The sequence below is a fragment of the Nanorana parkeri genome, unplaced genomic scaffold, assembly GCF_000935625.1.
Source record: "Nanorana parkeri isolate BGI_ZX_2015 unplaced genomic scaffold, ASM93562v1 scaffold69, whole genome shotgun sequence".
In the NCBI taxonomy this organism is placed as follows: domain Eukaryota; kingdom Metazoa; phylum Chordata; class Amphibia; order Anura; family Dicroglossidae; genus Nanorana; species Nanorana parkeri.
This window is the reverse complement of record NW_017306337.1, coordinates 1,640,840-1,655,095: the sequence shown is the minus strand read 5'-3', so window position 1 is coordinate 1,655,095 and position 14,256 is coordinate 1,640,840. Positions and strand designations below refer to the sequence as shown.

At 40.3% G+C, this 14,256-nt stretch overlaps 1 protein-coding gene and 1 long non-coding RNA gene across 2 annotated transcripts in view; one reads left to right on the top strand and one right to left on the bottom strand.

The window, feature by feature from the left end:
- LOC108804689 overlaps nucleotides 1-7,314 on the top strand; it is a 17,154-nt gene extending 9,840 nt beyond the window's left edge. Inside the window, exon 3 of the long non-coding RNA XR_001942374.1 lies at nucleotides 7,232-7,314. This is a non-coding gene — a long non-coding RNA (uncharacterized LOC108804689). The remainder of the gene's footprint in view (nucleotides 1-7,231) is intronic.
- A 2,822-nt stretch (nucleotides 7,315-10,136) lies between these two features.
- The window catches only part of LOC108804682 (major facilitator superfamily domain-containing protein 8-like), a 29,284-nt gene continuing 25,164 nt past the window's right edge, over nucleotides 10,137-14,256 (bottom strand). Inside the window, exons 11-13 of the mRNA XM_018576525.1 lie at nucleotides 13,561-13,683; nucleotides 11,968-12,098; nucleotides 10,137-10,274 (exon numbers count right to left, since the gene is read on the bottom strand). Coding sequence (XP_018432027.1) covers nucleotides 10,209-10,274; nucleotides 11,968-12,098; nucleotides 13,561-13,683 — 320 coding nt within the window. The 3' untranslated portion in view covers nucleotides 10,137-10,208. The remainder of the gene's footprint in view (nucleotides 10,275-11,967; nucleotides 12,099-13,560; nucleotides 13,684-14,256) is intronic.

The following is a 14,256-nucleotide window of genomic DNA, read 5'->3' as shown; positions in this document are numbered from 1 at the left end:
TCCCATGGCAGAAAGACTCATGGTAAGAGACAAGGCCTCAGGCAGGGCCATCCCGATCAGCTCACCTGGTTGCCAGGAAGCTGAGTTGGACACCCCAAACCTAACTTCCCCCCCACTCCACTGCCTCAGACATAGCCCTGGCCTCAGGTACTTACAAAACTCAAGCAGGAGTAGCAGAGATGGATCTTCAATGCCATATGTTGGGAAAGACACTCCACACAGCCAAAGACGTCAGTGCTCAGTCGCACAATATTCACCCCTTCCGGGGTGGATACTGGTGAGAATCAGGGACAATGAGAGGTGCCCAGTGACGTATATAATTGAGGTAGCTTCAGGCGCTCCACCCAACCAGCATACTCACATGTGAGTCTTTAGGAACAGGGTAAGTGCTGAGGCAATGCTAGCGGCTCTGGACCTGTAAAGTGCTGCATGCTTTACTTTTAGCAGAGTGGAATGTGGTACCCATTGCTCACAGGTCACTTCCAATGGGGATACCTGTTCCAGTGATAACTGGAGTAGGGATTTACTCTCACTTTAAGAAGATTTCTTTTCACTTTATGTTGTGTTTGCAGGACAGCAAGTGAAGGAAAATCTTCCCAAAGAGATACAGGGAACAAAAAAAACTATCCAAAACTGAAAGCACTGAAAAGCAGATCTCTGCTTCATCAGCTTCTTTGGGGTCCCTAGGTGACATTAGGGATCTGAAAGACCCCTGAAGTCTCCATAAAGTGGATCAATAAAGTTGAGTGTCACAAAAAGAGTAAAAAAATTAAAAATGAGAAAAAAATAATAATTGCGCCACACATGTTACATATTGCTCGCGTCGGAGTGAGCAATAAATCTAGGGCCATTAAACACTGTTAACACTAACATTAACAGTAAAAACTTTTAAAGTGTCACCTATGGGAAGTTTTGTAGTTTTGCGGTATGAGGGGCGCACGCAATTGTAAGGCTTGACATGTTTGGTATCAATTTACTCAACATGACCCCATCTTTTATATTGTACAAAAAATTGGGTATTATATTCTGTTTCTGTGCATTCAATTTCATTTGAGTATATTTTATCCCAAAACTACTGGTTTGATAAACATTTGCGCAAATACCGTGCAATGTAAAAAATTGCAACCAGCATTTTTTTTATTCTACAGGGCCTCTGCTTTCAGAAAATATATCATTGTTTGGGGGTCTGAAGCTGTTTTCTAGCCAAAAATTCAGAGTTTATCATGTGTGCACAAATAGTAAGAAATTGCTCCGGACAGCAAGTGGTTAATTAATATTCATATAATTTGCTTTAATCACCCCCATTTTTGTACGCGAACGATCAGCCAGCATTAGATTACTATAGCAGTGATCTATTGCTACTATAAGAATAATCTTATTTATCCTGCAGATAAGGCAGGACAGAGCTATATCATCTGGGTTCTGGCCTTAGGACTGAGAGGAAGTGCTCTGACGTCACGTGCTATGTCAACACAATGTGGGAGCATTGTTATATATTGAGTTTACAGTACAGTACAGTGCTACTGAGGGCAATTATGGAGCTCCTTAAAGCAGAAGTCCAGGATTGATTGATTAATTGTTTTAGCACTAAAGCCTACTGGAACTGCTGTCACCCAGCGTCCTGGTTTACAATGTGGAGCACAGCAGGCCTCACACTGAGATCTAAGGGGTTAATTCCCTTTAAATAATAAAGAAATAAAAACATAGAGTGGCCTAAAAATGAATGCTCTGTATGATAAGGGCAGTGCATCAGACAGCTTGTCATTTTAATGAACTGCTGAATGCTTGCCAATACATCACTCTTTGTGGCACTCCCAGCTTCCTACCTGTATACAGTAGGGCTGCCTACGAGACAATATAAGCAGGGACAGATTTCCTACAAGGCCCGGCCTGGGGGCAGCAGGGTCGTGGAATTCCTATGGCCCGATGCTTGGGACATGCTCTTCCAGGCGCCAGGCGGGTAGTTTGTTTTCTACATTTAGCCCTGCTTCGAGCAAGCAGAGCTAAATATAGAGCGGGGGAAGCTGCAGCTTGTTTTTGCATCTCCGAGATCACTTGTAATATGCCTGCTCGTCCGTCCTCCCCTGCCGTACGGCCCCATGTACTGCAAGGGTTAAGTCCTCGTTTTTTGTCTAGGTGCTAAATAAAAAAAGTTCTGCTCAGCCAAACCACTGAGCCAGTTGCCTGCTTCTCTGGTTACTGAAGCCTCTCTTCTTCTACACTGCATCGTTGCAATGTTCCTCTGCGTCCTTACACTGTGTATAGAACCTGATGACTTAGGGACCTTAGATCACTGCAGCAAAGGGGGAAAGAGGCTCCAGGCACCAGTCTAAGAGCAAGCCAGCTCTGAGGATCAGGTGAGTATAACTTTTTTTTTCTCTATAGCACCTAGACACAAACGAGCACTTAACCCTTGCAGTGCTTGAGTAGCCCCACTGCAAGGGTTAAGAAAGATTCTGCCTGAAGTTCTGCTTCAAGTATGCTTAATGGTTTATAGCGCTAAAAGGGTATGTTGTTTTATATTTATCAGCTAAAGATATACATGCAGTATGTTGATGCTTGTTCTTTCTACAGTCCTAGGGGATAATTACCTTTTTTCTTGGCTTTATGTTAAAACCACTGTTTACGGTTACATAGTTACATAGTATTTGAGGTTGAATAAAGACATAAGTCCATTGTTTCTATTACCCTCCCAATTTTGGTATCGTCAGCAAACACTGAGATATCGCTGTTTACTCCGTCCCCGATGTCGTTAATAAACAGGTTGAAAAGCATGGGTCCCAGCACAGAACCCTGAGGCACACCGCTAATGACACTAGCCCAGTCTGAAAGGGCGCCATTTATTGATACTCTCTGTTCCCGTTCCTTTAGCCAGTTCTCTATCCATTTACACACCCTTCCATCTATGCCCATAGCTCTCAGCTTGTATAGTAGGGGTTTGTGTGGTACCGTATCAAAAGCCTTTGAGAAATAAAGATATACCACATGCACAGACCTCCCTCCATCCAGATCTCTACTTACCCCCTCGTAAAAAGTCAGTAGGTTAGTCTGACAGGAACGGTCTTTCCTAAACCCATGCTGATTGTCATTAAGTATACCATTATCCTGAACCAATTCTACCGAGTAGTCCTTAATCATTCCCTCTACAATGCTTTATTAGCTTCAATGGCTCCTTAAAATCTTTTTTTATAGGCTATTGAGGGACCACCCCCTCTGTGTTTATGATCATACTCTTGGTACTACTTATCCTTGGTTGGCCTACAGTTTTTGTTTGCAAAAATGCAAAAAATACAAAATAATAAAAAAAAAGGCAAATATGTGTACATTTATTATTATTTTTAAAGGTGGACTTTGGCTTTAAAGACCTCATTTGTATACAAATATGTATACAGGCTCACAAAAAATAACAAATGCTTTTTTATATTGTGCAATATTTCTCAGTAAATAATAGGCTCAGCAATTCTTGTACATTTTCTAGTATGCACCCCACTCTCATGTAAGTGACACTGTAGTGTTCAAAGGTCTCCCTTCATTGCAATGTTCCCTCAAATTAAAAATTTATCCACAAGAATGTGATGAACGACACCCACCGTTTCATCGAAATAAAAAAAAAGTCCAGATGCCCAACAACCCGCCCGAACCCACCGAAGACTCGCTGCAAAATGACAGCTACGGGCCGAACATAAACAAATGGACGCAGCGAGTTGTGACATCACCGGACTTGTTTCACCCATTTGTTAACATTCTAGACCAGCTGTCATATAACAACAAGTGTTTCCGAATGGCATTCAGGAGCTCCCAAATGATGAGTTGCATTCAGAAGTTCCCAAATGCCATGAAAGGGGGTACCCAGATGCAACTAATGCCCCCTGCCTGCAGACCCTCACAAATACCGGGCCAAGGTTGTGGGGAAGAGGCCCTTGTCCTCATCACTATAGGGACAAGGCGTAAGAGCCCTCCCCATGTCAAGGGCATGTGGCATGGTATGGTGAAGGGAGTCAGTGTCTGGATTAAGGGTCTGGTTTGGAATATTATATATTTGTTTTCTGTTCCTTAAAATACCTACCAGACCTAAAGGATCTAGTATGACTTTTGGGGGGAACCCCGCACTCTTTTTTTTTGGCCTACTCACTTTGTGAGTTTTTAGAGACAAGGCAAGCGCTGAAACAAAGCTAGTGCCTGTGGACCTAAAAAAAATCTTTATTCCTTACACACGTGGCCTATACTTTACCAAGTTAAAGCCCATGAACCCATTGCACTCGTAACCGCTGCTCCAAAAATAATGAGGGTGGGCACTGCAGCTGTCGACGGTTAGCAAGCGTGGTCAATATCAAACGAAATATATAGACACCGGCACTCCAATAGCAAGTCAAATACGTCTGTTTATTGACGTATGAGCAGCATAACGTGACGCACTCAATGCAATGTTTTGCAGGATCCCCTTCATCATGCAGAACAAGTGATGTTGTGCCTAATGGGGATCCTGCGAGACCCCGAAACGTAGCATTGAGTGTATCACGTTATGCTGCTCATATGTCAATATTTGACTTGCTATTAGAGTGCCGGTGTCTATATAATTCTTAATTTTTTTCTATTTTCTGCCAATCTTTCCGTATAGGAACTATGATCATATTTCTTGGACTAGTGGATGCCTTAGTGATGTACCATCATTCATATGCAATATACTGTCACTACAGTGATCCATTATGGTTTACAGCACTATTAAGGCTATAATGATATAAATGCTGCATCGGGTGTCATGGACATATTGACATGACTTTTACCTCTTTGTTGTTTTTATGAACTTTTGGCGTGTTAGTGGCGAACATTGGAGTTGACTTGTACCAGGAGCTATTTGATGCTATTCATTACCATTGTTTCACCCCTAAACCCATGTGAATAATTATCGCTATTAGAATATACAGTAACTGATCATAATTATCTAGTTCCACGTATCTGCCATGACTTGTGGATACCAATGTATATTAGGGAAGGGATTTGTGAAGCAAAGTGCTCTTGCTGACCGACCGTGGTAGTCATGCTTAGCTATACAGTATATTCCCACTTTTCTTACATTCGGAATTAGTTGCTTCTTTGCTAATCCACTATACTATCTAGTATTACAAGGACACATCCCATAAATGGTGCAGCAGATACTTTATCTTTATTTTTATCAAGTTTCACACACCTGCACACAAGACTGTCTCCCCTAGTCCCACTTATCCTACATATGGAATCTATTGCTTCTATGGAGATCCACTATAAGATAATATATATATTGGGAGGCTGAGGTGAATATGGGAGTTGACCATTAAAGTTTATAAACAAGAGCTATGAATGATCCTAATTGCTAAACGCCATATATCTGCATGTAAGCTGGTGGATGCCACTACAAACTAAGGAGCCAACTTGGAAAGTAAAGGGTCTTTTCTGTCAGACTTGCGGAGTTATTTACTGTAGTTCCACCTGGATTGTATGATCCATTATGAGATGAATACCCAAGTGGTTTCTACTATGATCCATCTTTTGAGATTATCTTATTGTACAGACTATTGCTATTACACATTATAAATATTTTTTCCAGGCATATGATGAGTGAATAAAGTGTTATGCATTATTACAACATGAACAATATGAGTGTATCTGGATGGCATGTAATACATGCAGAGGCTCCCACTATTTTTTTAAATTGAACTTATTTCTTGCCACGTATGTTGGTTTACTTTTCTAAGCTTCAAGATTGTGGGATAGTGCGTCTGATGGATATCTGTGACCTAACTGTGGATACAGATAGAAAAGCATGCATTTTGTAATATATTTCCTAATACTTATGTTTAGTTTCATGTGTGTATTTTTGTATGGGTATTCAGCATTTTTTATATTGTTTTATAATAAGCTCTCAACAGCATTGTTCCCATAGTAATTTATTTATAAATACTAGGGATGCACCGATACAATTTTTTGAAGACCAAGCACCAGTACAGTTTCTCAAGTACTCTACCAATTATCAATACCGATTTTTTTTGTATAATGTGAGTTTTTCTAAAACAATACAGACTAATGATTTTAGAACAGTGGTGGAGTGCCAGGGCCCAGTCACAGCTGCAACCGCTGTGACCCTGGTAGTTCTACCACTGACTCCATGCTGTAGAGGGACTACAAATCTCAGCAACACAATTTATAGCTAGACAGAATACCACCAACTATAGAGGACTACAAATCCCAGCAATGCATTATACTGCAATGCAGGGGGGACTCAGGTGGGCATATCAGGAGGTCTGTGCAGGGTGTTAGGTGGGTTGTGAGGGGTCTCACGGGTGGGTGGTGCAGCTCCCCAGGAAGGAAGAAATGTGTGGCCAGCAAGCCTGGTACCTCAGGCAGCTGCTTCCCCTTAAAAATTTAAAGCGTATCGACGTTTAGTATCAGGGCATTTTCACGAGTATGAGTACCGGTGCATCCCTAGGAAGTACAATACACAGAAGAATATTTGGTATGCACTGACATTTTTTGTGGTCAGGGAGTATGCACTTATTCACTCATACTAAACTATTTTTTGTTTTTGTTTACCAGTGTCCAATCCTCCTGTAAGCAGCCATAGAACCTGAAGGTTACAGCCTTCCTGTGTTTCTCAGTGGGCAAGAAAGAATTTTACCTGGGTCTTCTACAATGCTTACTGGTTCCTCTTGCTGACCTCCGAAGTACAGCAGACTATGACAATGTGGAGGTCAGCAGGAGGAACCAGTGAGAGCTGCAGGGAACCAAAGAGATCCACAACCCTGAAAGAAATGGTTTCATAATGGACCATGTCTCAGCAATATGTGGAGTTGGGCGGCATTCTTCTTGGTGTGTGCTTGCTTGAGGCGTTTTACATCTTTTTTACAGGGTCATTTTAAATCGTAGTCCATAATCCATAGCAACCAATCAAACACCATCCTATACCAAAGTGAAAGCTAGATTGATTTAAATGGGTCACTGTATGTAAGAGGAAACTTTTACCAAAAATATTCAAGCTATAGGAGGAACATATGAAATCTATAATATTATGTAAGACAAAACATTCCGGAACAATAGAGAGAAGTACAATTTTATTTACAGATTTGATATAAATATTCAAGTATCCTTTGATTCAAACTATCTAGAGAGTGTGTGTGCTTTTGCTTAACTGGTTTCATTTTCTCTACAAAAAGTCTTCAGTGGGACAAATACATCTAAATGTCAGTAAAGCTGATAGGTTTGACCTGAGGTTTGCATTCTAGTAAACATGATAATACTTATTTCACAAATAAATATTAGAATGTTACAAGACTATACACCTTTATACAATCAAGGTACCTATAGACAAGCATGTATGTTTATTGCAGACAGTGCCAAAAGGGGAAAAATATATTTCAGTAGTTGGTTTTCAGGTTTGACAGCTCTTTTAACTGCCTAGCTGTTTTTCTGACCCACTAGGTTTAACAGTTGAGTCACTGATCCAAAAAAGTATGCAGATCAGGAAGTCTTACCCTTCTCTGACTTTCCTTACGTACAGTATATATTTTGAGTCAGGAAGCAGTGAAGTGAGTGGGTCAGCACAACAGCCAGGCAACCAGAATTTGCTCAAAAAAATTACTCTGGACAACCCTGTGTTTCCATCATGACAAGTGTCCTTCAAACATAACTTATGATATTCTATGCCACATTTAGATACACCTCTCCAGTCCTTCCTCAATGCTTCTTTTTAGTGGCTGTCACTGCAAAATACCCAGTGCTTTTGGGTATGTGAGAAAAATGTGACCTTCCCATGATTCAGTGCTCAGGCCAACACACGTTTGGAAATCCCTGCTCCTTCTGAACTCCAACACCAGTGGACAATGACAATTTTGGTGGCAGCTGTGGCAGAGGAAGGAGTGGCTGGGGAGCACTCTGGACAGGTGAGTATAAGGCAGCCTTTCTCCACCAGGGTGCCATGACGCACTGGAGTGCCTTCTCAGGGGTGCCGTAACATTTTGTGGTAGTGGGGCAGTGATGTGAAGGGAGGAATGAAGACCGATGTGTAAAGGGGGAACTCTGATGTGAAAGGGGGGGACTCTAAAGTGAAAGTGGGACTACTGATGCGAAGAATGACTTTGATGTGAAGTGCGGGAATCTTGATTTGAATTGGGCAGATCGATGTGAAGGGAGAAACCCACTTTTTTGAGTGCGTCTGCGTGGGGTTCCCCTTAGACTGGGGTGCCTCAAGATTCTGAATAATTTTAAAGTGTGCCGTGAATGAAAAAGGTTGAGAAACACTGTGTGTGTGTGTGTGTGTGTGTGTGTGTGTGTGTGTGTGTGTGTTTGTGTGTGTTTGTTTGTGTGTATATATATATATATATAGTGGGTGGGGGGGTATTTTACACAGAAAATGTTATACAACATTTACCTGTTGGGAACATTTTTCATTTATTAACAAATTTAATAAATAAGTAAAAATGAAATGGCACCCACTGGGCAGGAAAGAGCTACTGTAATATGATTTCCGAGAAAATTGGAAATCTGTCAACTGGGAATCCTCAATGTAAATAAACTAGGACCCCTACCCCATTGCTGCTTATGTTACACTGTGGTCAAATCAGTGAAATGAAGCAGTCCCATAGTGACCAAGCTTGTTTTACAGTTGTTGCGATTCCAAACTTGAAAACCTCAGGACTGTGAGAGGTGGTGGTGGGTGGTAGTTCTGATCAAAACATGGGATTTCCAAAGCCACACTAATTGGTAAACTGAGGACTGGTTCAGAAGAGGTGATCAATGCTGTGTGGAGTGATGTGTATAAATTACACATATCTTTTTTCCCCTGTCCTATATAACCAGGCAGAGCAACTGGACTGGACCCTTAGAAGTCTTATGGAAAATCTCTGTTACATTGTGAGTCTAAGGTGGTGGCTGTAAGTTTGGGAAGATGTTCAAAAAAGAACAGATCATCTGGGACACATAGAAGTCTAAGTTGCATGATATTGGGTTTCCCATTAAAACAAAGATGTAAAGATATAGGAACATTGGAAAATGATTGAACATGTGTCATCAGAATATATATCTTTCATTAAGGAGTTTTCAGTGTTCCCAGAATCCACATTCATCGTACAACAAATGTCTTACCGATCACATTATTTCATAACTAATGTTTTGCCCGTTTCTATGGCCAGTAACCACCATCATGCTTTACAATGAAGAAAGAGTGCCTTACGGGCATGCAGAACCTGCATCTGTTGCTGGACTACATCCTCTCCACCTTAAAGGATAGCTATGGTCAAAAACTAAAAATATTTTTATACTGATTTTTCATAAGTTCTATCTCATGCCTAATATCCATATCCCTCCAGAAGTTTGTAAAACTTACTTATTGAAGATGCCCATAGGATGTACTTCCTCAATGCACTGAAACTATTTCACACAGTCCTGTGAATATGTACTTCCTTGTGTCACCACTCTCACAGAGTCTGACTTCTGAACTACAACATAACGTCTGAACAATATAACATTATCATTGCTTGCTGGAAGCAATGCATGATGGGTTATGTAGTCTTGAGAAATCAAGATTGCATCACATCAAGCTGCAGGGAAAGAAATGCAAAGTACACTGGGAATACAGCAAGTTGTTGAAAGTGATGGGCAGACAGAAAGCAGCACTAGCTATATGAAAGGGATTTTTTCAAGTAAGCTTTGATTGCATTATGAAAAACAACTCTAGTATGTATTCTTATTACAATGCTGATGTTATAACAGGAGAGTATATGCTGGGACTTTACAACTCCTTTAATTAGTGTGATACCCAACTTTCCTTTCTTTTTTCTGCCACTACTGCACGGAGAAAGCTTGCTTCCCCATATTGAAATTCACCTCCCAACTGCAAACACCGGCCATCTGTAACCTGCATTTTAGATTGTATTACTGGCTTCTAACTCTGAGAGACAACATACTACAAAGATGTCCATTACTGTATGGTGTTAATGGCAAAAAACTAGGGAAAGCCACAGAACTTTGTGAACTTATTATGTCTCCACTCAGGATGATCACAGAGAATTAAAGGAATCACACATTTTTAATTTCACATAGGTGAAAGCAAGCAGATAGCTTTCTGTTTAGAGCCTCCACCCATCACAATGCTTGCTTTTAACAACTAGTTATCCATGATAAATGGATAAAAACAAATCTCAGAGCACTTCTGATTCATAGAAAGTTTCCTTATTTTTTCATGACGTTTCAGTCTCCGATGGGGCTGGTTCCACAAGGTACTTGTATGACAAGCTGAACATTATCTGTAAATAGACAATATCAATGGATAAATGCATCCCATGTTCGTATCTAAATAAAACATTGAGTATTAAGACATTTTAAAGGAAGAACATCTAGTATCCATATAAAAGAATATACAAGATACATATCTAACATTTCCCCTTCTAGTAGCTTTTTCTTATATTTCACTGTCATTCTGTTTTCTGGTTACAATTTTGACGGAAGACAGCAGATCTTATGCACATACCAAAAACAAGTGCAACAAGTTCTCCTGAATGAATTGGGTGTGTAAACTGCAATCCTACGTAAAGCTGGCCATACACTGGCAGATCTGAGACTGACATGACGTGCAGGCGGTTCAGAAATCTTTAACCATCTTGCCCCCGGATAAATTTTTAAAACTTGTTGAACACGCATGAAAAACATTGGCTACAAAACTGCTTAACACTGTGACACTGTGTAGAATAAAAAAAAAAAAAAGTGAAATGCAATTTTTATGCAAATGTTTAACAAAATGTTACTTTTAAGAAAGAATACACGAATATTAATTTTCATGTGCACAGAGTACAACACCCATGTTTGATAAAATATGGTGTTGTATCGAATAAATAGATACCAAACATGTCGAGCCTCAAAAGTGCGAGTAGCCCTGAAATGGCAAAAAAAACTGCAATACCCCAAATTGCCCATAAAGGCTTTAGGAACCATAATGTCCATCAAATTAGAGTAAACAGTGAGTGATTGCACTAATAAAAATAATGCTCCTACTCCGACTCTCACACGGCCACCACTTCAGGACGGCACCGTTTATATACAAATTGTGGTCCTGAAGTGGTTAAAATAATCCTTTCTTGACAAAAGCACAACAGCTTGTACAATTGGCCTACTTCTGAAAATATGAAGTGGCTGCCTATTAGTCTGACTTTAGATTCAATATGTCCTAAGTCACTGACCCAGAACAATTATAAGAATCAGGAAATTCAAAGAAAAGTCCTTATCTAAATCCTGGGTTAGTGACTCACTAGAATGACATCTAGGCAACCATCACTTTAAGAATAAGAAGTCAAACTAACCGCAAGGCACAGTAGCATGTCAAGCATGCATTACTGCCAGGAGGTGCCATTTATTGTGAATGGTGCCCCATTGTACTAAAGCAACATATCTGCGATGCTGCATACCACAATGCATTGGCAAAAATGGTGCCGGTGTCTTTTTTGGTCCGTGGCGGAGCCCATTAAAAATGTTAACGCATTGTATCAGACCACACAGGTGTGCGTAAGACCCAACAGATTTGATATGGATGCCTATATCGATATATTGGGACGCATCACTTGTTGTGCCGATATACAAGGTTCCAGAATTTGCCGTTACAAAGAAAAGAATGTATGATAACTGTACACAAATACGACTTTTACAGGCAGGAAGTCAGGAATTCCCATTAAATGTCTAAAACAGTCTATTGGTGTGTTAATATTATATCTAAGCAAACAAATTAAAGTACAGAAGCACACAGAAACTACGTGCTGAGGAAATGTACTCAATATTATAATTACCCAATAAATGCATTGTTGGTAAACTGTCCTGGCAATCACCTTTACAGTAAACTCTATACAATAAAAGTATAAATACCATGTAAAAGGTTGTGATAAAAATTTAAATAAAAATAAATCTATGCATAAGACGTAATAAGCAGGCAGAGAAAATACTGTGTCTTACTGTGATCAGAAGGAGCAGACCCATCATGACACCCAACATTATATATAGATTTTGTGTTAAGCCTGCTGCCCACAGTGGCCCCAGAATTGTGGCTAGACCTCCAACAGAACGTCGAATCCCATGGTTAAACCCTGCAAAATGTCAAATACAATACAATCTATATTGACATCTTCAGTATTTGTAAACAAATATTGCTCGTGTAAGCTGACCATATACCACTAAAATTTCCTTTTAAAAAAAAAAAAAAATGTCTTTGGAATGTTAATTTGATATTTTAATAGTTAATAGGATCAAATTGTTGATCATTTTCAACTGTAGTGACAAAAAAATCGTAGGAGAAGGATGACATTTTTTTTCATTTGAGAAACTCCATTCATTCCAAAATCAAATGGTAAAAATCAAACGAAATTTCGAATTACATTCATCAAGTATGTGATGGCATTATCAAATGTTCTGATAAGATTTATCGTATGAAGGTTCGTATGAAAATCTACCAGCGTATGGCCAACATAATTTGACTTGCAAGTAGAGATGAGCCTGGGCTTAGTGCGAACCCGGTTTGCCCGAGTTCACCCAAGCCTCCTCAAAACTGTTACCTCTACCCCTCCCAGCCCAGTCAGTGGTGGCAATTGTGCTCCTTTGTGACGTATAGCTGAGGGGCAGGGAATGCGTCTGCTGCAACTCATTAGGTCAGAAGGGGTGGGAAGGCAGTTATAAGCGGGCTTGGGCGAACTGGGTTCGCACCAAGCCCAGGCTCATTACTAATTTTAAGTATACCATATACATTTTAATTGTTTAAAGGCTATCAGGCAAGATAACAGGAAACTGTATTGTGTTAGCCATCAACAGAAACAGGAAATGTCCATAAAGAGTATAAGTAGTTTAACAATTGCTAAAGAGTGCCCTGAGAGTGCCAAAATCCAGGGAGCTCTATTGTACCTACTTTAACTTCATCTAGAAGTTGGCACCCAACCTCACCCGTCCCATTCTTTACTATTGGTCAATAAGGTTGCCTATCACATTGACTAGACTCTAGCAAGGCAAAGGAGGTATATGCATAAAGGCGAAGAAACCTTTTGGACAGTATGATGAGGCTTGTAGGAAGCAGCTCTTGCAAAGTAATTTTTTTTGACACCCCATTGTCCTATCCATTTGTTTAATTTTACAGTGAGCCCAAATAACATTAATGTTCAGCGATACAGCTTTTTGTGGACATGGTGTGCATCATCTGGGGACTAATCAGAGAGACTAAAGGGCCTCTAAACAGCATGGGACTCCTTGCTTTAGTTCTGCTATAGTAGCAGAAAATTGTGCCAGTGAGAAAATGAGACAGTCAACAAGAGACAAGAACAGGCAAAGATGTCTACTAGCATGGCGTATATTGTGCACGCTGTGTGCTCCTGTCAGGGATAGACTTTGGGCAGCAGCAAGCTAGAGGGCATAAATACACGAAGAGCAAGATAAGCATCAAAGGAAAGCCCCCTTCTTTCTTTTTTTTGGGGGGCTCCTGGGCCATATCTACTCATCACAGACATTGATAAGTATTAGCTGATCATTACCTATTTTGGATGGGGGTTAAAAGGAATTACTCACCTTGGGTCTTCTCGGCAGTCACTTTAGAGAATAGAGACACCTGGGATACTGATACAAAGGGCAGTCCAAGAACTTGTAGGAAAACTCCAATGATGAACTCTGCCAGCAGAAATCCATAACTCCCTGAAAGAAATACAAATATAATGCGATAAAACCTGTACTGGGAGAGACATAGATTGGTCTCCTTCTGTTAGCTGATGGTCTTTATGCTGATCCAAAAGCTTCAATACTCCATATTGCTGACTAGAAACAAGTAGGGTCAGTAAGCAAATCAAGTTTTCTGATGTTTCTTTGGCTTCATGCTTGTTCCAAGTCAGTGACAAAATATTGTAGCCAAGATCTCTCTTCTCTGAAAGTGAGAAGTTCTATAATAAGAACAAATGAAACCTTAGAAATATACAGTTGCTAATCTGACATGTTGATCTACATGCTTTAACACTAAGCCACTGTCCTGGAATCAGGAAAGTCAGATTAATTGCAGAAGTCCTTATCTACGCACTTGTTATGGGTGAGTGACTAAGGCCTTGTTCACACCAAATGCAGAGCAGATCCGGTCAGGTTTCTGCACACGGACGCTAGTCTTTTAGATGCGCTTTTGAAGCATTTTTGGCAGTTTAGTTTAACATGGGCTTTCAGTGCGTTCCAGGCATTTGCATGCATTTTTGATGCGTTTGCAGATCCAGCTCTGGATCTGCT